Here is a 24,647-nt window from a genome sequence, read left to right on the forward strand (position 1 = left end):
AGTTCCAAAGTAAAGAACTGTGTTGCTGCAGTTTAATACATTACTCTCTAAAAATTTTGAACCCAGAACCAACATGACCTTTTCCCTGTTCTCTTAGCCCCTCCATGGACCCAGCTTGAAAAATGCTGGTTGAAAATATTCCATTTTATTAACTGAGAGGGAATACCCTCAACTTGGAGAAACATCACTGATTTAAAGGACATTTTTTATGGTTCTAGTCTTGTACCAGAATTTTAGAGCTCATAACCAGCAGGAAAACAACATTTCACTTAATACAGCATTAATTTTTAATCTATGACATTCATAATCTGCCTACTCCTGGCTTGATGTGCCAACTGCTCGTGTTGAACCGTGTGTTCTGAAGGTTCAAATAACAAATGATCATGGTTTGTTATGCAGGTGTGCATTCTTCAATGTTTCCTTATAGAATATTTTAAACATATACAAAATACAAAAATAAGTATAAGGAACCTGCTTGTATCCATCATCTATTTCAACAATGGTCAAGTCCTGCCGAACCCCACCCCCAATGCACTGAATTCAGTTCAGTTCAATTCAGTTCAGTCACTCAGTCGTATCCGACTCTTGGTGACCCCATGAATTGCAGCATGCCAGGCCTCCCTGTCCATCACCAACTCCTGGAGTTTACCCAAACTCATGTCCATCGAGTTGGTGATGCCATGCAGCCATCTCATCCTCTGTCGTCCCATTCTCCTCCTGCCCCCAGTCCCTCCCAGCACTAGGGTCTTTTCCAATGAGTCAACTCTTCGCATCAGGTGGCCAAAGTATTGGAGTTTCAGCTTCAGCATCAGTCCCTCCAATGAATACCCAGGACTAATCTCCTTTAGGAGATCACTGAATTAACCTGAAGCAAATCACAGATCTCATAGGGCATTTTTACAGAAGTATCACTTAATGTCTGGTACTAAGAGCAAAAACAGCCACAACTTCCACTCTAACATTTATACATACATAAACACACACACACACAGACACACACACACTCACATCTGTTCCAGGTTGGCATCTCTGAATTCCTTTCACGGCACATTAAAGGAAGATGTGCCAATGGCTCTCTTCCTGTGTTCACTTACTGTTGATAAAGACTAGATATAACATATTTGCTGCAGACCACGGGGACTTATACGATAGCATACTCATGACTGTCAGATTGGTTTGGGGCACACAAACCTGTCGGCAAAAGCAGGTCAGCAGGCTAGAGCAGAGAGGAAAATCAATAAATCTTTGAATAAATCATGCAGTCGTCAGAGAGAATACGCGTGCAGAGAATGAAGTGTACACATGTGGCCTACTTGCTGTCCCTTTCTGCCTCTAGTTTTCCTTCATTTCTGTCCGATGTGTGTGCGGTTCCTCTTACAGGACCCCAACTTCAACGACTTCACTTCTACAACCAAGTTCAGATAACTGTCCCTAATTTATAGTTTCTGTCCCACCTAATTCCTTTTAAAAAGGATTTGAGACTAAAGGTAAATACCCCAAATTTAAATTAAAGGGAAAAGTCCACTCTAAATTGCTCTTTTTTCCCATTATTCTTTAAATTCTGGTTTCATAGAATAGTTATTAATAAACAAGTTTCTCTGCAAAACTGGATTTGGGGTCCTATGTAATAACCTGATATATACAAAGAATTTTACTGAAGCTTTATGTAGGCTCTGAATCTCATCACCTTTAATACTTCTGCTGTTACTCATGGGGTTTAAAATACTGGACACTCATTCTATCTCAATGTAATAGACCATTCAAAACAGAAATATCCTAAATCACATGTCTATAGGCCTTCCTGTTCTCCTCCTGGATAACTATTTCAAAATGGCACATATAAAAGATCTATAAATCAATAACCACTATTAATAAAATGTAGCTTAATCTTCGTGGTGTGCTTGTGCTCATGCTTAATCGCTAAGTCATATCCGACTGTTTGCAATTCCATGGACTGTAGCCCTCTGTCCATGGGATTCTCCAGGCAAGAATACTGGAGTGGGTGGCCATTTCCTCCTCCAAGGGATCTTCTTTACCCAGGGATCAAACCCAGGGATCAAATCTCCTGTGTCTCCTGCATTGGCAGGTGGATTCTTTACCACTGAACCACCTGGGAAGTCCAGCTTAATCTCATTAAAAGATCCTAAAACAAAAGCAACTTTGGATATATTTTTCCCCATGTACAGAAAATAGACAATAAGATTGGAGATTAGTGATTAATGTACAATCAGTGTATATTTTAAATACATGAAATAAGTTTTTCAGCTTCATTATTTTTCTTTAGAAGATTAATAATGATGCATGAACTTACTATCTACAACTTTTAAAAATTTCAATGAAAGTCAAAGGTATTCATAAACATTTGGTAATTTTGATAAAGGAAGAGAGGAACATATATATATTTGTCTTTTGTAAAACGTGAAAGATTTATACAATTTGCTGAGAAGCCACAGTATATGTATTCATCTTTTTTTTTTTTTCAACAAATCAAACCCAGTAAACAAGAGCAAGCAATTCGGGGAAATAAACCTGGATTCACGTGTTGAAGACATGAATAAATCATGTAAGGAGTCCAGTGAAGAGTGTGCATCAGACCTCAAAGACACCCGAGGTTCTATGGCTCACATCTGAAACAGACTCAGAGATCCATGGAAACCTCTCACCGCAGAATCACTGAAGGCCTGCTTGACCGTAACAGGATGCTTATATGTTCCTCACTGAGTGATGGTAAGGTTAGAGTTCAGCAGAAGAGGAAGTGATTGAAACATACACTTGTATGTCTTTTCATTTAATGACAACAGATTGAGTAGAATTCAACAGAAGAGGGGATGACTGGGACACAGACTCACAGAAAGTAATGCCCAGTTTATGAGCCCTGAATGAACTCTGTGAATCAGTTAAAAATTACCCACAAGCCTGAAATATGCTTTTCTTCAATATTTGGTTATTCATGGAGTAACTTGTCATATGGAGGAGGAAATGGCAACCCACTCCAGTATTCTTGCCTGGGGAATTCCATGGACAGACAAACGTGGCGGGCTACAGCCCACGGCATCACAAAGAGTCAGACATGACTGAGCATGTGGGGAGGAGGGAAGCCTGAAATATACTTTTCTTCAACATCTGGTTACTCACGGGGTAACCTGTCATACAGACCATTTTTTAAAGATCCTGAACCCTAGGATAATTTTTCCTTTGAGCAAATGACTTAACTCAGAGATGGGAGCTATGGAATCCTGTCACGTGCATGTAGACGGCATGTGCTCTGGCTCCCCACGGAGGGCTGGCGTCTGGCTGCCTTCCCTTTTGGGAAATGGCCCTCCATAGTTTCAAGTTCGTTTGGCTTTTTCAATGATAGGGTTTCAATTTGAACAGATAACAGTGCCAAGAACTAAAAATTTCACCATCTAATTAGGGAGGGGGGGTACTCAGTATGGCCTTTCTCTCTTAATATCATCTGCAGTTTGAAAATGACTTGATGAAGGCTTCTTATAAAAACCCCTTGCTTTTCTGGGTACAAGAACAATTGCAGTGAAAGTGACTGGTACAATGCACAGGGCACAGAAGGGGGAAAATGTATGCGTAACAGATGGAACCAAAGGAGCAAGGACAAATAAGACATCAGACAAAGAGGGAGGCTGCAGTTTTCCATATAAAACTGAATTCAAAAAGAGAGGGGTGGGGAGAGAGACAGAAAAAGAAGCTACCTAACATCTCTATTGCAGGTGGTATGAATGCCTAGTTAATCTGGGTCACGGGGAGGAGGATGGGCTTGAGAGGGTGCAAACGGGTGGTAAGGTTGAAGGGAAGGGAAAAGGAAAATTAAGGCAGGTTTGGGTGCTAATGTGTTTTCCTGTGGATCCACTGTTCTATAGTCTTCATTATCTCCTCAGCACATCCCTGATTCAAAAAAAAAAAACTCAAGAAACATTGATCTAAGGACATTTCTATTAAGGAATATACATGTATATTCCTTAATAGAAAACATATATATACACACACATATATACATACATATATATATATATATATGGTTTTTCTTTTCTGAAACCACCAGTAAACATTCCCAGATATACAACATACTATTTGCATCAAAATACAAAATGCATTTTAAATATTTGATACTGAAACAAAATTTAGAAACTCAGAGTTTTAGGTCTATTTCAAAATGATTCATTTTGAGTTATACAGTTTTCAATGAATTTCTTTTAAATCAATAATTAAAAGTGCCCATTAGTCTTTGCTTGTTCTTCAACAAGGTAAATCTATTCACTTTGAGTAAGTTATTTCTTTGTGCCTCTATCTCATCTGTGCCCTTTTTAAATGGGTCATATAATTTTTTAAAAATGGCAACTTTAAAAGCAATATCTTATGCATATGCTTATGCAATGCTTAAATGACAGCAATGAAAGAATTTAAAATCACTTGTGCCAAAACAGCCACCGAAAATCCCAGGTTTGAGCCCTCTTTGCCACTAGCTGCCCAGATGACTCTTTCCTCTTCCAATACATCATTTTCAGATGAGAAACCTGATCCTGTGATGGATCTGGAAGGATGGTCCAGGCAGCATTCACATCTTCGTCCAGGCTCATTTGGGGGGTCCCCTGGCTAAGGACCACTCTTCCTGCTGCTCACCATGTGACCTTTCCAGGGCTCCACTGTCAAGGTCAGAAAGATACTGAAACTCTTCCACTCAGAAATTCTACAGTTTTGGAGGCAGCACCATAAATTCGTGGAGCACACTGATACCTATTTGAAACAGGCACACCCACGCACACCCCCACACAACAGTCATAAAGAGCTGACACTCTGTGCACACCAGTGTGTGTGCCCTCTTCAGATGAACAAAAAAAAGGTGATGTCTCAGGAACAATGACTTGGCTGTGGACCCAGTGCATCAACAAATGCTATAAAACACCTCTAAATATCTTGAAATAAGGGTTTTTATTGACTTATACTGTGCTATATTTTAACAGATGCGTGTTAACACAAACGACTGGTCACTTCAGTCGTGTCCAACTCTTTGCAACCCTATGGACTGTAGCCTGCCAGGCTCCTCTGTCCATGGGATTTTCCAGGCAAGAATACTGGAGTGGGTTGCCATGCCCTTCTCCAGAAGATACTGCAATATAAAATTGTAAGGCTGTTACAAAAATAAAATCTTTTCATGAAAATAAAAGGAGACAGCTTTTGCTTTGGGACTACTAAATATTGGGAATTTGGATATCTATGTGCGAAAGTGAGCTGAGAACTCCAGGATTACCTGTGATATGCCTGCCCAGACACTCTGCCTTGAGTGAAGAGGTTGATATAAGGTTGTTCTTAGCAGAAGAAGAAAATAATGTATAGGAAAGTAAGATCTCTCCATAAAGCAATAAGAATAATTCAAAACGGAATAGCACCATCACTTTGATGGAAAAGCTGCTCATCTGACATTCATTCAACAAATGTTTATTAAACCCCTACTGTTTAACAGGTAGGCCAACCTGGTGGCTCAGTGGCAAAGAATCTTTCAGCCGATGCACAAGATGCATGTTCGATCCCTGAGTCGGGAAGATCCCCTGGAGAAGGAAATGGCTACACACTCTAGTATTCTTATCTGGGAAATCCCATGGACAGAGGAACCTAGTGGGCTACAGTCCATTCAGTCCTGAAGAGTCATACACGACTTAGAGACTAACAACAACATATATCAGGCATCGTAACACCACACTTGAAGTCAATGGGAAGGGCCTATTTATTTATTCATTTATTTAAATTTATTTATTTTTTATTGAAGGATAATTGCTTTACAGAATTTGGTGTTTTCTGTCAAATCTCAACATGAATCAGCCATAGGTATACATATATCCCCTCCTTTTTGAACCTGCCTCCCATCTCCCTCCCATCCCACCCCTCCAGTACAGAGCCCCTGTATCAACCTAGAGGGGTTGTTTGAGTTTCCTGAGCCATACAGCATATCCCCATTGGCTATCTATTTTACATATGATAATGTAAGTTTCCATGATACATCTCAACCTCTCCCCATGTCCATAAGTCTATTCTCTATGTCTGTTTCTCCATTGTTGCCCTGTAAATAAATTCTTCAGTACCATTTTTCTAGATTCCGTATATATGCATTAGAATACGATGTTTATCTTTCTCTTTCTGACTTACTTCACTCTGTATAATAGGTTCTAGGTTCATCCACTTCATTAAAACTGACCCAAATGATTTCCTTTTTATGATGTGGACCATTTTAAAGTCTTTATTGAATTTGTTACAATATGGTTTCTGCTTTTATGTTTTGTTTTTTTGGCCAGGAGGCATGTGGCATCTCAGCTCTCCCACCAGGGATCAAACCCACAGCCCCATATTGGAAGGTGCAGTTCTTAACCACTGGAGCGTCAAGGAAGTCCCAGGCCAGTTCTAAATAAAATTGAAATTAAGAAAATTATTTTTTATCCTAGTCAATTTCATCTATTTTGATTTTTCTTTAGATGTGTAACACTATTTCAAAGAACCCTAGGTTTATTGTTCTCAAACTGCAATGCTGCTGCTGCTGCTAAGTCGCTTCAGTCGTGTCCGACTCTGTGCGACCCCATAGACGGCAGCCCACTAGGCTCCTCTGTCCCTGGGACTCTCCAGGCAAGAACACTGGAGTGGGTTGCCATTTCCTTCTCCAATGCATGAAAATGAAAAGTGAAAGTGAAGGCACTCAGTCATGTCCGACTCTTAGCGACCCCATGGACTGGAGCCTACCAGGCTCCTCCATCCATGGGACTCTCCAGGCAAGAGTACTGCTCTAAATAGATTAAATGTCCAGAAAGCTAAGCCTGGTTTGGATCATACCATATCTGAACATGTTTTACTTGCTTACACAAGTTCCTGCTCTCAAGTTAAGGCTGCTAAAGTTCTGTGTCAGGCAGTTGACAACTTGTGTTGACTATTATGCATTTATGGACTATGGACTGAAAGAAGGTTTCTTTTAATGCAAAACCTCTATCTTTTAGAGAGAGAGAATTGCGAGATAGGGTCTTGTACAGATTACTGAAATCTTTGTGCCTCGGTTTCTTCACCTATAAAGGGGGCTGATGAGAATACTGACCTATGAGGTTGTTGTGAAGTCATCAGATAGAACCTGAGTTACATTGTTAGCTATTTAATAACCCAAATGTTTTAATCTAAGTCCAAACCCTTCCTATAAGCATATATTCTGATTTATCTATGATGGTTAAGGCAAAAAATAGGATCATTTCATTCTAGTTTGTTGCTCATTTTATGTCATCAAATTTCTGTTTAAGGAAACATTTAATAAAGCGTTGTTTATTTTGATAAAATCCAATGTGACTACTGGAGAAGGCAATGGCACCCCACTCCAGTACTCTTGCCTGGAAAATCCCATGGATGGAGGAACCTGGAAGGCTGCAGTCCATGGGGTAGCTGGGAGTCGGACACAACTGAGCGACTTCACTTTCACTTTTCACTTTCCTGCATTGGAGAAGGAAATGGAAACCCACTCCAGTGTTCTTGCCTGGAGAATCCCAGGGACAGAGGAGCCTAGTGGGCTGCCGCCTATGGGGTTGCACAGAGTCGGACATGACTGAAGCGACTTAGCAGTAGCAGCAGCAGCAGCAGCAGTGTGACTACTAGGTAGCGCTATAATGCTTTGAATTTGGAAGATTTCAGATCATTTACCCACAACTTCTTCAGGATTTCCTGGTGGCTCAGATGGTGAAGAATCTGCCTGCAATGCAGGAGATCTGGATTTGATCAGTGGGTTGGGAAGGGAATGACACCCCACTCCAGTATTCTTGCCCGGGAAACCCCACAGAGAGAGGAGCCTGGAGGGCTACAGTTCACCGAGCAGCTAACATTTTCACTTTTCTTTTTCTTCAGGATGCCTTGTATTTTAACAACTCTTCTTAAATAGAATTACTTCTGTTCTCATCCCTAACAAGCTCCATGTAAGGAATGTCTTATTTATTTTGGACTATGGCATGGGTTCTGACCACCCAGTTTCTGCAGCAGGAACACTTTAGACAGACAAGAGATAATAATGACAACAGTAATAATGCCAAATTTTATGTCAACCACTGTTCTAAGCACGTTACATGTATTAAATCATTGCAATGTTACAGCATTTTATTGTTGTTCCCATGTTATGATTGAGGAATTGAGACATGAAAAGACTGTGTGATAAACCCAAGGTCACAGCTTGGTCCAGGGTGGATCTGGAACCTGAACATGGCTGATGGCTTCAGACTCTATCTTGCAACCTCTGATGAGACAGCTGAGTATACAACCAGAGAGCAAGAACTGGCTAAAAATGTATAATTCATGGAACACCCTTCCTGGCATTTCCAGTCTTTATAAAAACACTATGTTCAATTCCACAGAGAGGCAATTAATTAATGAAGCTCTCACAGCTGTGAAATTGTGACTCAAAGCCTGGTCTCTCTGAGTTTAAACTCAAGCCTTTATGCGGACTGCAAAATGGAAGGTGAACAGAAGCCTGAAGCTTTCTCTGGAAGAGCACATGGCCCTATTGGGAGATGTTAGGAAGTTCATATTTCCTTATTTACTGTGTATGCTTATCAGCTTCTCTGAAAAGAACATCATAGCTATGCCCTCCTGCATAGTAATGCATGCTGAGGATTTTCAATCTGTGTGTGTGTGTGTTTGTGTGTGTGTGAGTGCGCGTGCTCAGTTGTTCAGTCCTGTCCGACTCTCTAGCCCACCAGGTTCCTGTGTCCCTGGGATTTCCCAGGCAAGAATACTGTCATTTCCTACTCCAGCAGATCTTCCTGACCCATAGAGCAAACCCACATCTCCTGCAATGGCAGGCAGATTCTTTAACAACTGCACCACCATCTTTATACAGCCCAATTGTGAATGGGCAATACTAGGCATCCTCACAGTATTCCAGAAACTAAACAGCCTGAAATATTTTGTGAATATTCTTTCTACTTCCCGACACATGGACACAGCACAGTCAATGCAACTGTCCAAATACGGCTTAGTTGAGGATGTTTCACTACTGAGTTCATCCAATGAAACCACAGTTACCTTGGAACTGACTTTGGAACTTGGGGTATTTACAAAAGAAAGATTGTATTGCATGTAAGTTTTCAAACTGCTAGTCATTTGGGAGGTTTAGAATCAACCCCACTTATCCACGGTTTGGTTTTCTAAGGTTTCAGATACCGGCTATCAGCTGCAGTCCAAAAACATTAAGTGGAAAATTTCAGAAATAAATAATTCATAACGTTTCAATTGTGCACTGTTCTCAGTAGCATGGTGAAATTCTGCCCCACCTGCTCCATCCCATATGGGATGTGACTCACCCCTTTGTCTGGCGTACCCACTTGGAGTAAGCTACACACTGCTCTGTCACTGAGGAACCCTCTTGGTTCTAATAAACGTTATTTTGCTTAATAAAGGCCCCAAAGCAAGAATAGTGATACTGGCAATTCAGATATTCTCTTACTGTGCCAATTTATCAGTTAAACTGCACCAAAAGTAGCTATGAATAGGAAAAATACAGCATATATAGGGCTTGGTACGCTCCAGTTTCAGGCATCCACTGGAGGTCTTGGATAGCATCCCCTATGGGTAAGGGGGCATTGTATTCTTCATTTTTCTACTAATAAAGGACTCGATTTCTTTTAGAGAAGGGAAACATGGGACTCTGAGATGTCAAATAATCCACTGCACATGAAAATTGTATCATTCATTGAAAATAGGAGTGCTCACTGAATCATCAGACTGCTTCATATATGTAATATGGTATTACATACATGTTATACAGTATCCTAAGAATGCTCACTCGTGTCCAACTCACTGCAAGCCCATAGACTGTAGACTGCCAGGCTCCTCTGTCCATGGAATTCTCAGGCAAGAATACTGAAGTGGGTTGCCATTTCCTATTACAGGGAATCTTCCCCACCCAGGAATCGAACCCATGTCTCTTGTGTCTCCTGCCCTGGCAGGCAGATTTTTTACCACTGAGCCAAAGGGGAAGCCCTATGCAGTATCACACAACCCAAAAAGTTGAGTAGGGGAGTACAGTAACACGTGGAGCTCAAGAATTGCAGAATTAAATTCAGAAACTGAGTTTATATGTATATTATCTGTGTTGGCTTGGGCTGCCCTAACAGAACACCACAGACTCAGTGGCTTAACCAGCACATGTCTATTTCTCATAATTCTGGAGGCTGGAAGTCCAAGACTAGGGTCCCAGCAAGATCAGGGTCTGGTGAGATCTTTTGCTTTCTCACTGTGGACTCATAGGTCTCTTCTCTTACACAGCCACAGTCCTAAGGGATTAGGGCTCAAAGCTTACCACCTCATCCAACCTTACTTACCATCTACAGACCCCATTTCCAGATACAGACACGTGGGGATTAGAACTTTTGCATTTGGGTGTGAGGGGCACAATTCTGTCCATAGCATGATCTGAAAATGCAAGTCAAGCAGTTTCCCTCAAGGCCTGGTGTCTTGGCCCAGGACCACTTTGATTCTGTCTCATCCTGGCCCCCAGCCCAGCGTGATTGTGAGTGTGAGCTCCTCAGAGCTGAAGGAGAGGCAGCTGGGAGGAAGTGGGCAGCTGCCAGCTGGCATTCTGACTAGGCTGGAGCGGGGCTGGGGGCAGCCCAGGAACTGCTGGGTGCTGGCACATCTTGCCATACTGCTGAGGCTTTCTGATTTTTGTTTCCTTCTTTAAAAAAAAAAAATGTGTTTAAGGATCCTCTTCAATAAGTATTTATCAGTTGTCTATCATGGGTCAAGCAGGAAATAGAAAGATGTAAAATAGGAGAGAGAGTCAAAAAAACTAGAAGGATTTGTTAATGTTTTGGGTCGAACAGTGTTCTCCCCAAATTCATGCCCTTCCTGGGAGCTCAGAATGAAACCTTATTTGGAAATAGGGTCTTTGCAGATGGAATTTTTCAAAAAGCAGTCATACTGGAGTAGGTGGGCCCTTAATTCAACATAACTAGTGTCCTTATAAACAGAGAAGAGACACAGAGTCGCACATGTAGGAAGACAGCCAAGTGATGACAGAGACAGAGACTGGCGTGTGTGTCCACAGCTAAGGAACACCAAGGACAGCAGAAAGCACCAAACCTGGGGGAGACCCATGGGACAGCCGCTCCCCTAGATTTCTCAGAGAGCACGGACTTCCTGACACCTTGACCTTGGACTTCTGGCTCCCTAAACTGTGACAGAGCGAATTCCTGTTATTTTAAGCCACCAAGGCAGTGACTGTTTGGAAACTAATAGTTATTATCAAAATAAAAGAGTAATGTAAAGGCAATTTCACTCATGGTTGGGGGGGGAAAGTTTTGTTCTATGTTAGTTATTTTCTGCTGGAAGTGGCAGGAAGGGAGCAGGCAGAGATTGGAATTGATCAATCCCCAGAGAGAAGACAGATCCAAAGTCAGGATCTGCAGAAGTGATGGATGAAGTCTGGCAAAGGGATGAAATAAAAAATGGAGAAAGTGAAGATTGAGAAAGGGAGGTAGTGAGGATTGAGTTTGGGAGTCTATTCACATTTCTGAGCAGGGAAGAAAAGATGTGAACTCAAGGAAAAAGAAAGTGAAGAAACAGACAGGAGAAAGTCCCCCATGGATGTGTAGAGGGGCAGCCAGTGGAGGAGGAGGTCAGAGAGAATGTGCACCAAGAGACACATATTAGGAAGCCTTGAGGAACCTTGACAAGGTAAGCTTCAGTAGAAGGTAAGGGGCATAGACCAAATCACTACAGATAGGAATAATAATGAGTATAGACTATTTTTTTAACAAATTTTCCAGGGAAAATGAATGAATGAAAGCATTGTTGTTGTTGTTCAGTAGCTAGCTTGTGTCCAACACTTTGGGACCCTGAGGACTGTAGTACACCAGGTTTCCCTATCCTTCATTATGGTATGGAAGCTGGCAAAGGAAAGTGTTCTTTAAAATTGGGGGAGCTGAGCACCTGTGTCATAAGACATACAGTAATCACTGAAGAGGTGATGGCAGAGGACACAGTGGAGAAAACAGATGGAGACAGGCCTAGAAAAGTCAGGGGGGTCATGACCACAGCACTGGTCGGGGAGTAGACCGGAAACAAACAGAAAAAAAAAAAAAAGAAACCACGATGAATCCAATGTTTAAGGTAGGAGAGGTCACTGGAGAGAGCTGGTTTCAGACACAATGTAGTAAAAGACACTATTTTTTGAACATTAGAGAGTAGGTCCACAAGGGGCTAGGAGTGGGCAGCTTAAGAACTAGGAAAAGCTCGGAAGCCCCTTTCAACAACACGGAAAAGATTGACAGAAATATCCAAAGATCTGGAGAGACAGTGAAGGGTAGTTAAAATTAATTGCTGTGAATGGTCAGCCAGGCTCAGCGGGCTAGGAGAGGGAGAAGACCATGATGCAACTATCTGAACTGGGGGATTCTGTTGCTGATGGGGATGCTGAGAAGGGAAGAAGTCTGGGATGCTGGAAGTTTTACTGTCCTGCCCCATCTAACCAGAAGTTAAACCAGAAAGGGCAGACAAGCATGGTGCCTCTGCTTGGAGCTCCTGCCACAAACATACCTAGTGAGGGACCTTCTTCCACTTGGACTTGCCCAGTACATAAGAGGACGCAGCATTAAGGGCCCAGCATTATTCATGTTTATCTCAGGTCTCGGTCTTGATTTCGCGCTGACCTCTTATTCTGAAGGAATTTCTTGGTGGCTCAGACAGTAAAGAATCTGCCTGCAATGTGGGAGAACCAGGTTCTATTCCTAGGTTAGGAAGATCCCCTGGAGAAGGAAATGGCAACCCACTCCAGTACTGTTGCCTGGAAAATCCCATGGACAGAGGAGACTGGCAGGCTATAGTCCATGGGGTCGCAAAGAGTTGGACACGACTGAAGTGACCTCACTTTTACTTTTCTTATTCTGAGTCAAAAACTATGTTTGGAAATCTTGAATCCTGCTTTCTTATACTATGGCACATTGCCCACACAAATTTCGATTCATGACATCTGATTTTACTTGATGATAGTGATAATATCCGGAGAAGGCAATGGCACCCCACTCCAGTACTCTTGCCTGGAAAATCCCATGGGCAGAGGAGCCTGGTAGGCTGCAGTCCATGGGGTCTCAAAGAGTCGGACACAACTGAGCGACTTCACTTTCACTTTTTACTTTCACACATTGGAGAAGGAAATGGCAACCCACTGCAGTGTTCTTGCCTGGAGAATCCCAGGGACGGGGGAGCCTGGTGGGCTGCCGTCTATGGGGTCGTACAGAGTCAGACACGGTTGAAGTGACTTAGCAGTGATAATATCAACAGTATTATTTATTGTCATCACTGCCTGATAATATTTCATGAATGATCCTGTTAGTATCTTCAATTTTGCTGAAATGAAACTTCACAAATGAGCAAGAGACCAGAAAATGCACTTGGGCCCAAATGACATCTGAATGACTAGGTTTACCATCTGTTTCTCAAGTCTAGGAAGAACCAAAATCACAGATAGAGAGGAGAACAGGCAGGCGATCGCTAATAGCTGAACATAAAATGAAACTATATTGACATTCAAGTGGAGCCAGGAAGGAATCTGGGTCAATGTGCTTGGAGATATTAAAGAATTTCGGGTGAGATCTATCTATAGGCTGTGAAATATGGGTAGGAGGTGATAAAGTCCTCAAAGTATGTCTTATTCATGTGTTTTTTTCCAGCCTTTGGTACTGGGCATATTTGAAAAGTTATGGTTGAATGAGTGAGAAAATGAGAGAAAATGGCAAGGCACCATCATTGAAGAAGCTGCATTGTACAGAGAAGAGTTAACACAGCTGGTCTGAGGTTGCTACCCTTGGAGAATTCCAGAAGGGTTACTAGTCCCACAGTGGATAAGAGTGGCTCACTATACCTAAAATGTAAAAATACTGCTTATGCTGAACACCTGCTTTCCTCCTAGAAGTCTGGAATCTGGGGACATGCCAGGCACATGCCTATGTGACGAGCCCCCCAGTAAAAACTGTGGGTAGCAAGTCTTTAATGAGCTTCCCGATAGACAGCATTTCATATCCATCACTGCTCTTTGCTGGGGGAAAAAGTGTATTCCCTGTGACTCCAGGGAGAACGAACTCTTGGAAGCTCACACCTGGTTTCCTTCCGATTTCTCCCCGGGTGCCTTTTCCCTGTGCTGATTGTGCTCTGCACCCTTTCACAGTGGGAAAAACCTCAGCAGTGAGCACAGAAGGCCTGGCTGCAGGGTCTTGGGAGTCTTCCCAGTGAATAACCAAACCCTTGACACACACTTCAAATTAAAATTCTATGAGGTTAAATCTAAGATGAAGAAAAATAACTTGGACAGTAGTTGGCTCAGAAGGAGATTATTTAATTTGCAATTTTAGTATTCTGCTATTGTAAGGGGAACCAGTGAAACCAACATTTATCCCATGAGGAAGCTGCAGCAGAAGAAAGTTGCCCTGTGTTGCCCAGAGAATCTGTGTCAGAGTTGCAATTAGAAGCTACATTCTTCAGGTAACACTCAGAGTAGGAAAGCAAGTGGTACTGTTGGCTGACCTAATGGCTCATGCCATCATAGCAGACCAGGGGTCTTACGCACACACATACACACACACCCTCACACACACATACTCTACAGATGCTCTGAGCTAAATTTGGTACCAAACTTTCTTGTTTCTGTTTTTGTTCGTTTAAATGTTATGTTAACATGCCTATCGCCATGAGTCACTCTCTCTCTCTGTCTCAGTGGTTCAGAAGTCAGAAACATATTTTTTATTTGTTTCAGGCTACGATCTATGAGGTGCAGTTTCTAATTTTGAATGTGGGGATTTGTCTTCTTCATGAAGACTATCAGAAGGCTCTCTGTTTACTCTGGGTCTTTTGGGGTCGCATTACTGGGCGATTTTTGGAAAGCCAGGCTTATGTCCATCATCAGTACGACCTCCAGCCTCACTGTTACTCGAGCTTTCTCCAGATCTGTAAACAACCCAAGTTTTAATTACTTTCAGGTGGCAGTAGAATAACATGCAAAAACTAATTTAGTGAGCAACAGACTTAAAAGGCAAAATTATAAAAAATTAATTGCTTTTAAAAAAGAAAGAGAACAGGACCCTCCCTTCTGGTCAACTTCCATGTGGAATATATCTTTCAGTTAGCCTGATCCCCAAAATACAGCACAGTGAAAATATTACATCTCCCCACTCTTTGAATATTCCTAAATATTCACTGGAAGGACTGATGGTGAAGCTGAAACTCCAATACTTTGGCCACCTGATGTAAAGCACCAATTCATTTGAAAAGACCTTAATGCTGGGAAAGATTGAAGGTAAAGAGAGAAGGGAATGGCAGAGGATGAAATGGTTAGAGAGCATCACCTACTCAATGGACCCAAATCTGAGCAAACTCTGGGAAATAGTGAAAGACAGGGAAGTCTGGCATGCTGTAGTCCATGGAGTTGAAGAGTCAGACACAACTTAGTGACTGAACAAAACAGCCACCCATTCAATTCCAGTTTGCTGCATACTTCTTGTGCTAAGAATAATTTCCAGTGTTTGAAATAAGGCTCCCATTTGCTGAATAGCAATATAGATAATAGATAGGTAGATGGATGGATGGGTGGATAGATAGATAAAAAGATATTTCTCTTACAGTTTCCATTTGGCTATATAAATTTACTTTTAATGAGTGTTAAATGCTTCTTAATTGTGCAACTTTCTGGTACCTTAAAAGTCAAAGACGAAGCTTTCATATGACTATAGGTCTGCTCCTTATATCACTTTGATGTTGATCTGATTCCTTTTGCTTATAAGCACCTTGAGGGCAGAACTCACCATGGCAACATGAGCAGCTATCTAAGAGAATGCCTTGAAAATGCCCGGTGACTAGAAGTCAAATTAAAATGTAAGTGCCTTAGAAAGAGGGACCACAGGCTCGCAGAGCTCTGTGTGACAGGAACAGAACACAGCAGGCAAACACACCGCCCACTGCAACATCACTATTCCTGCCGCCAACAGCTGTGTGCCTCTCTCCATCTAAAAAAAAGTGAAAGTCGCTCAGTCATGTCTGACTCTTTGTGACCCCATGGACTAAACGGTCCATGGAATTCTCCAGGCTAGAATACTGGAGTGGGTAGCCTTTCCCTTCCTTCTCCAGGGGATCTTCTCAACCCGGGGATCAAACCCAGGTCTCCTGGATTGCAGGTGGATTCTTTACCGGCTGAGCCAGGAGGGAAGCCTAGAATAAATTCCAAATGAAAATAGATCACATAAAATCTGCTTTTAGTTTTAGGTTTGCTGAAATGTTCTTAAGACAACCTTCAGGCTTCATATATACAATGTAATTATTTTCTGCATACTAAAATGCAAAGACTGTTTTAAATGATCACTTCTTTTGTGAAACATTCCGTGCTTCCCCAGGCAAAATGATTCAAATGTTCTTGTAATATTTGCCCATATAGGGGCTACAGCTCTCACCTGCCACACAGAACAGTAATCTCTCCCCTGAGTTTCCTACAAGCTGAGGCCATCTCAGTGGGGAGGCTGGGAGGAAACTCAGGCAGGGGACGCTCCTTAAAGCACAACCCTGGCTTATCTGTGACGACCAGACCCAAAGACAGGAGCCAAAGCCCACAACACACGTTTTTCATGTGAAGTGCTGGACTGACGTCCTTTGATATTTAATCTGGGCAGAAAATTGTTCACTTTTACTCTAAATACAGGAAGAAGATAATCATCCTTGGACATAAACTCATTGATCCTCAGAGATGAAATTCTCCTTGAGCCATCACTAACAGAGGTGTTCAGATGGGAAATATCGGGCCAGTATGAAAGAGGGAGGCAAATTCTCCAGGAATGGGGGAATGGTAACATGTTTGCTTTTTCAATTTTCCAAATCCGGTTACCCTTGGGCTGTGTCTTTGATGTTAATGTGGCTAAACCTCCAGTGAGATTTTCAGAATTTTATCAGAGGAAACAGACGTGGAGTGCTGGGCTCTCTGACTGCCAGCCTCCCTAGCCAGGAAGAAATTCACAACAGGCTATTGAGTGAAACCTGGACACAGAGTTATGGATATTGTCCTTCTCCAGCAGGATCCTACATATCCATCTTCATATCAACAATACCCCCTGAAGCCCATCCCTCCTCAGAGTACTACATTTTTATTGGGCTGCATTCATATCTGATAGTCAAAGGCTCTCATTTTTGCTTAGAGGATGAAAGTGATCAGGGTGCTTTAAAAATGCCTTCAGACCTCATCACGCTTGCTTTTTCCTGGCTTATTTCAAAAGGCAGTAAGACAAGAACCATCATATTAAAAGAGGATACTACGTGCAAGGTGTGTGGCTGAGATGTTTTCTCTTCACACAACTGCTAGCCTCTCATCAGGGTCCTGGGTTTGAGCCCCATGTTGGGTGCATGCTTTTGGGGTCTTCTCTGGTGGCTCAGATGGTAAAGAATCTACCTGCAATGCGGGAGACCCGGGTTCCAACCCTGGGTCAGGAAGATCCCCTGGAGAAGGGCATGGCAACCGGCTTCAGTCAGTATTCCTTTTTTTTTTTTTTTTGGTCTTTTAATTTTATTTTATTTTTGAACTTTACATAATTGTATTAGTTTTGCCAAATATCAAAATGAATCCACCGCAGGTATACACGTGTTCCCCATCCTGAACCCTCCTCCCTCCTCCCTCCCCATACCATCCCTCTGGGTCGTCCCAGTGCACTAGCCCCAAGCATCCAGTATCGTGCATTGAACCTGGACTGGCATCTTGTTTCATACATGCTATTTTACATGTTTCAATGCCATTCTCCCAAATCTTCCCACCCTCTCCCTCTCCCATAGAGTCCATAAGACTGTTCTATACATCAGTGTCTCTTTTGCTGTCTCGTACACAGGGTTGTTGTTATCATCTTTCTAAATTCCATATATATGCGTTAGTATACTGTATTGGTGTTTTTCCTTCTGGCTTACTTCACTCTGTATAATAGGCTCCAGTTTCATCCACCTCATTAGAACTGATTCAAATGTTTTCTTTTTAATGGCTGAGTAATACTCCATTGTGTATATGTACCACAGCTTTCTTATCCATTCATCTGCTGATGGACATCTAGGTTGCTTCCATGTCCTGGCTATTATAAACAGTGCTTCGATGAACATTGGGGTACACGTGTCTCTTTCCCTTCTGGTATCCTCAGTGTGTATGCCCAGCACTGGGATTGCTGGATCATAAGACAGTTCTATTTCCAGTTTTTTAAGGAATCTCCACACTGTTCTCCATAGTGGCTGTACTAGTTTGCATTCCCACCAACAATGTAAGAGGGTTCCCTTTTCTCCACACCCTCTCCAGCATTTATTATTTGTAGACTTTTGGATCTCAGCCATTCTGACTGGTGTGAAATGGTACCTCATAGTGGTTTTGATTTGCATTTCTCTGATAATGAACTCAAAATGGATTAAAGATCTAAACGTAAGACCAGAAACTATAAAACTCCTAGAGGAGAACATAGGCAAAACACTCTCTGACATACATCACAGCAGGATCCTCTATGACCCACCTCCCAGAATATTGGAAATAAAAGCAAAAATAAACAAATGGGACCTAATTAACCTTAAAAGCTTCTGCATATCAAAGGAAACTATTAGCAAGGTGAAAAGACAGCCTTCAGAATGGGAGAAAATAATAGCAAATGAAGCAACTGACAAACAACTAATCTCAAAAATATACAAGCAACTCCTATAGCTCAACTCCAGAAAAATAAATGACCCAATCAAAAAATGGGCCAAAGAAATAAATGGACATTTCTCCAAAGAAGACATACAGAGGGCTAACAAACACATGAAAAGATGCTCAACATCACTCATTATCAGTCAGTATTCTTGCCTGGAGAATCCTATGGACAGAGGAACCTGGTGGGTTACAGTCCACAGGGTCGGACACGAATGAGTGACTAACGCTTTCACTTTCATCTTCCACTGTGCCAGAGTCTGAGGGTCAAGGTCAACCACGGGGTGTCCTGTGGCTCAGGAGAGGAGCCCAGGTGGACCACAGAGCAGAGGATAAAGCAGCACTGGATACAAGGCGCCCTTCCTCCCCTGGGGAGATTGAGATTCCTTCTTGCCACCTGTCTCAGCTCTGCTGCTATAGCAAAATACACAAAATGTCAAAAACAGACATTTACTCTTGACAGTTCTGGACACGGGAAGTTGGAGATTAGAGTGCTGGCATGGTTGGGGGTTGGTGAGGGCCTTCTCAGTTTCTGGGCTGCAGATAGCCCTCACACTCTGTGTTCACGTGTTGCAAAAGAGTTCCATTCTCCTCTTACAAGGTCATTAATCCCATCATGGGGGCACCCAATCCCTCAGGACCTCAGCTAACCCTAATCACTTTCCAAAGGCCTCCCCTCCCAACACCATCTCAGCAGGTGAGGACTTCAACATGAATTTGGAGTGGGGATCAGGATGCAAACATTCAGCCTATAACTGAATTCCTTTCAAAGACTGATCAAAATATAAATGAACTCATTTACATTCCTAACATCAGTGATATAATGAACTCACACAACAAAAAGGTGCAACTTGATCCCTGAGTCCACATGTGGGCCACCTCAGACCTGCCCTGGGAAGAAATTGGTGCATGACCTAACGTGCATGAAGCTAGTGACAGTATGGTACGTGCGCATGTGCTAAGTCGCTTCCACCGTGTTCAACTCTTTGCAACCCCATGGACCATAGCACACCAGGCTCCTCTGTCCATGGGATTCTTCAGGCAAGAATACTGGAGTGGGTTTCCAAGCCCCCCTGCAGGAGTGACACCATGGTAGGAATGGCCAATGACATCACGCCGCTCCCATGGAAATGCTGATAGACCTTGGCTGGTATATTCACCCCTAAAAGGATGTAACCCAGCCTTATTCTTTCAGCCTTATTTACTCAAGATGAAGGGCAGTATTAGTATGTTGTGCCAATAGAAGCCATTTTGTTTATTTTTATAGGAATATACCCAGCTTAAATTTCTTTTTCATTGGAAAGAAATGCCTGGACAATAGATACCCATTTAAATTGGCCAAGATTTCCCAAGAGCCCCGGGCTTGAGCCCCAAGACTCACCTGTTAACAACAGACCTTTGCTACTCTGCTTCCCCTAGGGGTCCTCTGGCCCCATGGGGCTGAGCAGTGGCTCCCAAACATCACCATGGTGGATGGACAGGGCTCACCTGCACAGCTGCTTCAGCCTCTCCTGATTGCTCTCAGCTCTGAGCTGTCTCACGGCAGCCCCACCAGCTCCCTCTGACCCACCCCTGACCTCACTGCACTGGGAGTTATATGCACGTCAGCATCCCCTCCCTCACCACATATAAAACTCCTCTCATTTTAGTTTCATTAGGCACATGTTGGCAGAAGAAAGAAGTCTCTTCACATAGATTACAAAAAGGTGAAACATGAATGAAAGCATACCATTAATTAAAGGTATCTGGGAAATACACGAATAGATATAGATATTTATATAGATATAGATATAGACACAGATTTGAGGAGGAAATGGCAACCCATTCTAGTATGCTTGCTTGGAAAATTCAATGGACAGAGGAGCCTGGCGGGCTGTAGTCCATGGGGTTGCAAAGATTTGGACATGACTTAGTGACTGAGCATAGATATAGATACATAACCTCCTGGTAGGTATTTCTATTTCTCACCCAGATTTCCAGTTCTCTTCTTTCAGGCACATGCCCCATTAAAGTCAGACATGGCCGTGTGACCTGCTTCATCAAATAAATGTAACAGAAGCGACATCTGTCACCTCCAAGGAGAAGCACTTAGAGGCAGGTTGTCACTCTCCCTGGCTCTCTTCCTCTTCTAGGGCAGACGCTGAGGTTGCATATTTGATGGTGGCTATAAGGTGGTAGGGGGTCCCTGAGCCTAGACCCTCGAGTGTGGGAGATTCCACACATCACACCAATTTCTCCCCTTCCCCGAAACCAAAAACCCCTGCCATGCACATCTGAATGTTCCTGACTCCAATTTGGGGCTCAGCCAGACTAACTTGTCATTAAGCTTCTCCATCTGTGGTCAAGAAACTAAAATGACCTCTAAAGTAAAGCAGTTAAAATCATTAAAGAATCAAAATTAGCAAATTAAACTATACAGGTGAATCTCTATTCTGATTATTGCAATCACATTTAAGTCTTAAGCTCAGTATTTTTTTCAATACTGTAAGTTAACAAATTACTCTGATTAATAAACACACTAGCAAGGAATTTATTGTTCAGTGAAGTGTGAGGGACTTTAAATTCACTACAAGATGATATTAAAGAAAGCCAGAAACATCAATTATCCCCTAGAGTTCACTGTAATGCACGATAAAGATGAAAATTTTAATTTTTGATTTGGAGTTTGTACTAGTTTAATGATTTTTTAATGGTCCTTGTTGTAATAGTAACCTATACTATCTAGCAAATCAATAAGACAAGTAATACAAATGCTCTTTCACCATGGGAGTTTAGCTCCAGTTTCATATCTGTGTAAACTGACACAAAGTTGGTAGTATTCAGTAGTGACATTAGAATGCGTGTGTGGGCATGCACTCACTCACGCACATGTGCACAAGGACATGTAAAGAAAACCAACCATTTATAACCCATTACGCCACATTTAATGCTCATCACGACGATTTCCCAAAAGCATCTAATAGGCATTATCCAAAGATGTGCAACACAGGAAAACTGAGCCAAGCTCTGCAGGGCTTTCCAATTAAGTTGCAAGGAGCAAGAACTCACCTTAAAAACCATGAGAAAAGAAGAACAACAATGTCTTAGAAGCTAGATTTTAGTGGTATCTTTTCTAGATACCAAAAGTAAACCAGTAAGCTATTTATATACATATCTATCTACCTACCTATCTGTATGTGTGTATTTCAGCCACTGACTACATATCTCAAAAAAAATCTTTATGAGGCCAGAGATACCACATGACTCTGAAGACACTTGAAAGGCTGAGAATAGCATAAAATCAGAATTTCCATTTTCCAGATTACAGAGAATATAAGAATATCAGTTCTGAGGTTTCTCACAGATAACAACAATCCTATATGTCTATTCCCGGGAGCAGAAATAAAACCAAAATGTTTCCTTGGTAACTTGGAAACCAAAAGTAACTCAATGACTATACACATAATGCAAGGAACAAATTTCTATCCATCAGTCAATTCACTGGACACTATGAACCCAGCCATATAAACCAAAAGGAAACACCAATATCACGTTTAATCTAAAGCAGCGTCAACTTAAAGCATACAAATTCTTCATTACAGTGCGCGAAGAGATGGAGACCCGATTCGTTATCCAGACCGAGCTGTGCGCAGGAGAGCCTGGCGCCCTGCCTGCCCCGAGGAAGCCCACACCCTACCTGAGATGAGTGACACGGTGTCTTTCTCCCACGAGACCACGGTGACGTAAGCCTCCACCGAGGAGGGGATAATGCACTTGAAGACCGCGACATTGCCTCTCATGGTTTTCTGGTCCTCCACACGGACTGTATAGGGCTCCCGTAAAACTGGAAGGTAAGAACAGGACCCTGGTAACACACACAGGCTCATTCTGAGAGTATCTCATCCGAATATACACACTGTTTCTTTCACATACCAACTGCATCAAGTATAATATTTACTGGAAAAAAAATTTAAGAAACCTGTATTTCATGTCTTAAAAGACTTTCAGTCTCTTAATAATAAACTACATTAAGAACTAAAGGGCATGTGTATATCTAAAAACAGTTTATCTTAATTGAGTTGTTTGCAGATTGTTAAACACGTCAAGGGAGTCTTTTCAGGAAGGGTGGTTGATCCCTAGAAATTATTAAAGATACACCCATAGTTGAAAGACTTCTTAAATAAATGCTCTGTTTGTAAGAATTATATTCTCAAATATATATTACCGGCACACACAAAATAAAACCATTATTGAAAGTACCCTTCCCCGGCCTCTTCTTATGAAAAGACATTGCTTTTTTTTTTTGAAGCCAAGAAAAAAAGGTAGATATTTGTTTAATCCCACAATTATTTCCCATTGTGGAATTAAATGGAATTAAAAGTAATGGAAGAAATCACAAATAATGATTGAAATATTAAACAAGACATAGGTAGTATACTTTCAGTTGAAATTGACAGCATATACAATTACTTACTTGACTTAGACAGTAAGAAATTGCTTTGTTTCATGAAACGAGAGTCTGGAATTGCCAAGCATTGACATAATCCAGTAAGCCCAGCTCCTTTTCTTTGGGATTAGTATATCCTCACCCACCTATGTTGGTTTCATCTTTCAACAAATTCCTCTGGTGTTGGGAAGATGAATATAATAGGTCAAGGTTTCATATCTGTAAACCCTCTTATCTTTAACCCCCAGAAAGCAAAGGCTATGTGCTACCATTATATTAGAAAACATAACCGAGGAGAAGTAGGAGTGAGGGAAAATGAGAGTGAAGCAGCAATGGAGGAAGCGTCAATTATCAAGCTGACTTTTGCTTGGTATCAAGCGTCAATGATTGCTTGACTTTTTCGTACACTTGACCCACCAAGAGGTTACAGATACATTTATATCTCAGGATCAGCCTTCCAGACAGAAGGAAAGAGCATTTATCTGCCACTTCTCTCAAGTGTCAAAGGATTACCCAACACAGGGAAAATTTCCCAAAACTTCCAGGTTGTACACATGTGTTACTGAGCAAGTCCCATGTCCTCTCATGCTTCCGCATCAACAGGGAAGACCGGGTTTTGTGTGGATCTATATATTCCTTTTGGGTGGTCAGGGACTCCTGCCCCTTCTCAGCTGGTGCTCCGTGAGATCCCTGCATCTGAAGATGTATTCCTGACGCATCTGTGGAGAGAGGACTACTCCCTTTCCTCCTGCTCCTCCACCATTTGTCTTCCTCCAGGATAGCCATTGTTAAGTTTCTCACGTTGTCTACCAGAAAAATATTTATGACAATACCAGAACAATATCTGTGTGTACATACGTGTGTACATGTGGACTTTCAAAAATTCACACAAATGGTAATATATAAAAATAGGAGCCTTGCTTTTTTTCCCCCTTAACTTAATCCAATCTTCCTATGTTCTGTTAAACATCTGCCAGAGTCCATTGCCCACTCCAGTACTCTTGCCTGGAAACTCCCATGGGCGGAGGAGCCTGGTAGGCTGCAGTCCATGGGGTCATTAAGAGTCAGACACGACTGAGCGACTTCACTTTCACTTTTCACTTTCATGCATTGGAGAAGGAAATGGCAACCCACTCCAGTGTTCTTGCCTGGAGAATCCCAGGGATGGGGGAGCCTGGTGGGCTGCCATCTATGGGGTCGCACAGAGTCGGAAATGACTGACGTGACTTAGCAACTTAGCAAGAGTCCATTGACAAGGTATATCATGATGGCTTTAAATAATTCTCACTGAATGAATATGTAAAGTTGTTTTTAGTTATTTACTGTTATGAATAACTGATCATGAACATTAGTATGCATTTATCTTGGTTGGTTGGTTTTGGAGCATATTATTATCAATAATTCCTAGAATTAGAATTGATGGGCCAAAAAGTGTTTATATTTTTAATTTTGAAAATTTTCCTCTTAAAAAGTTCTGTTATTTACCTTCCTTTCAACAGTGTGAAAGGAAGTTCA

At 42.0% G+C, this 24,647-nt stretch overlaps 1 protein-coding gene across 1 annotated transcript in view; it reads right to left on the reverse strand.

The window, feature by feature from the left end:
- DSCAM (DS cell adhesion molecule) overlaps nt 1–24,647 on the reverse strand; it is a 696,196-nt gene that overhangs the window by 649,398 nt on the left and 22,151 nt on the right. The window contains exon 3 of the mRNA XM_061425997.1: nt 22,383–22,529. Coding sequence (XP_061281981.1) covers nt 22,383–22,529 — 147 coding nt within the window. The remainder of the gene's footprint in view (nt 1–22,382; nt 22,530–24,647) is intronic.

This window comes from Bos javanicus, chromosome 1, assembly GCF_032452875.1.
Source record: "Bos javanicus breed banteng chromosome 1, ARS-OSU_banteng_1.0, whole genome shotgun sequence".
NCBI lineage: Eukaryota > Metazoa > Chordata > Mammalia > Artiodactyla > Bovidae > Bos > Bos javanicus.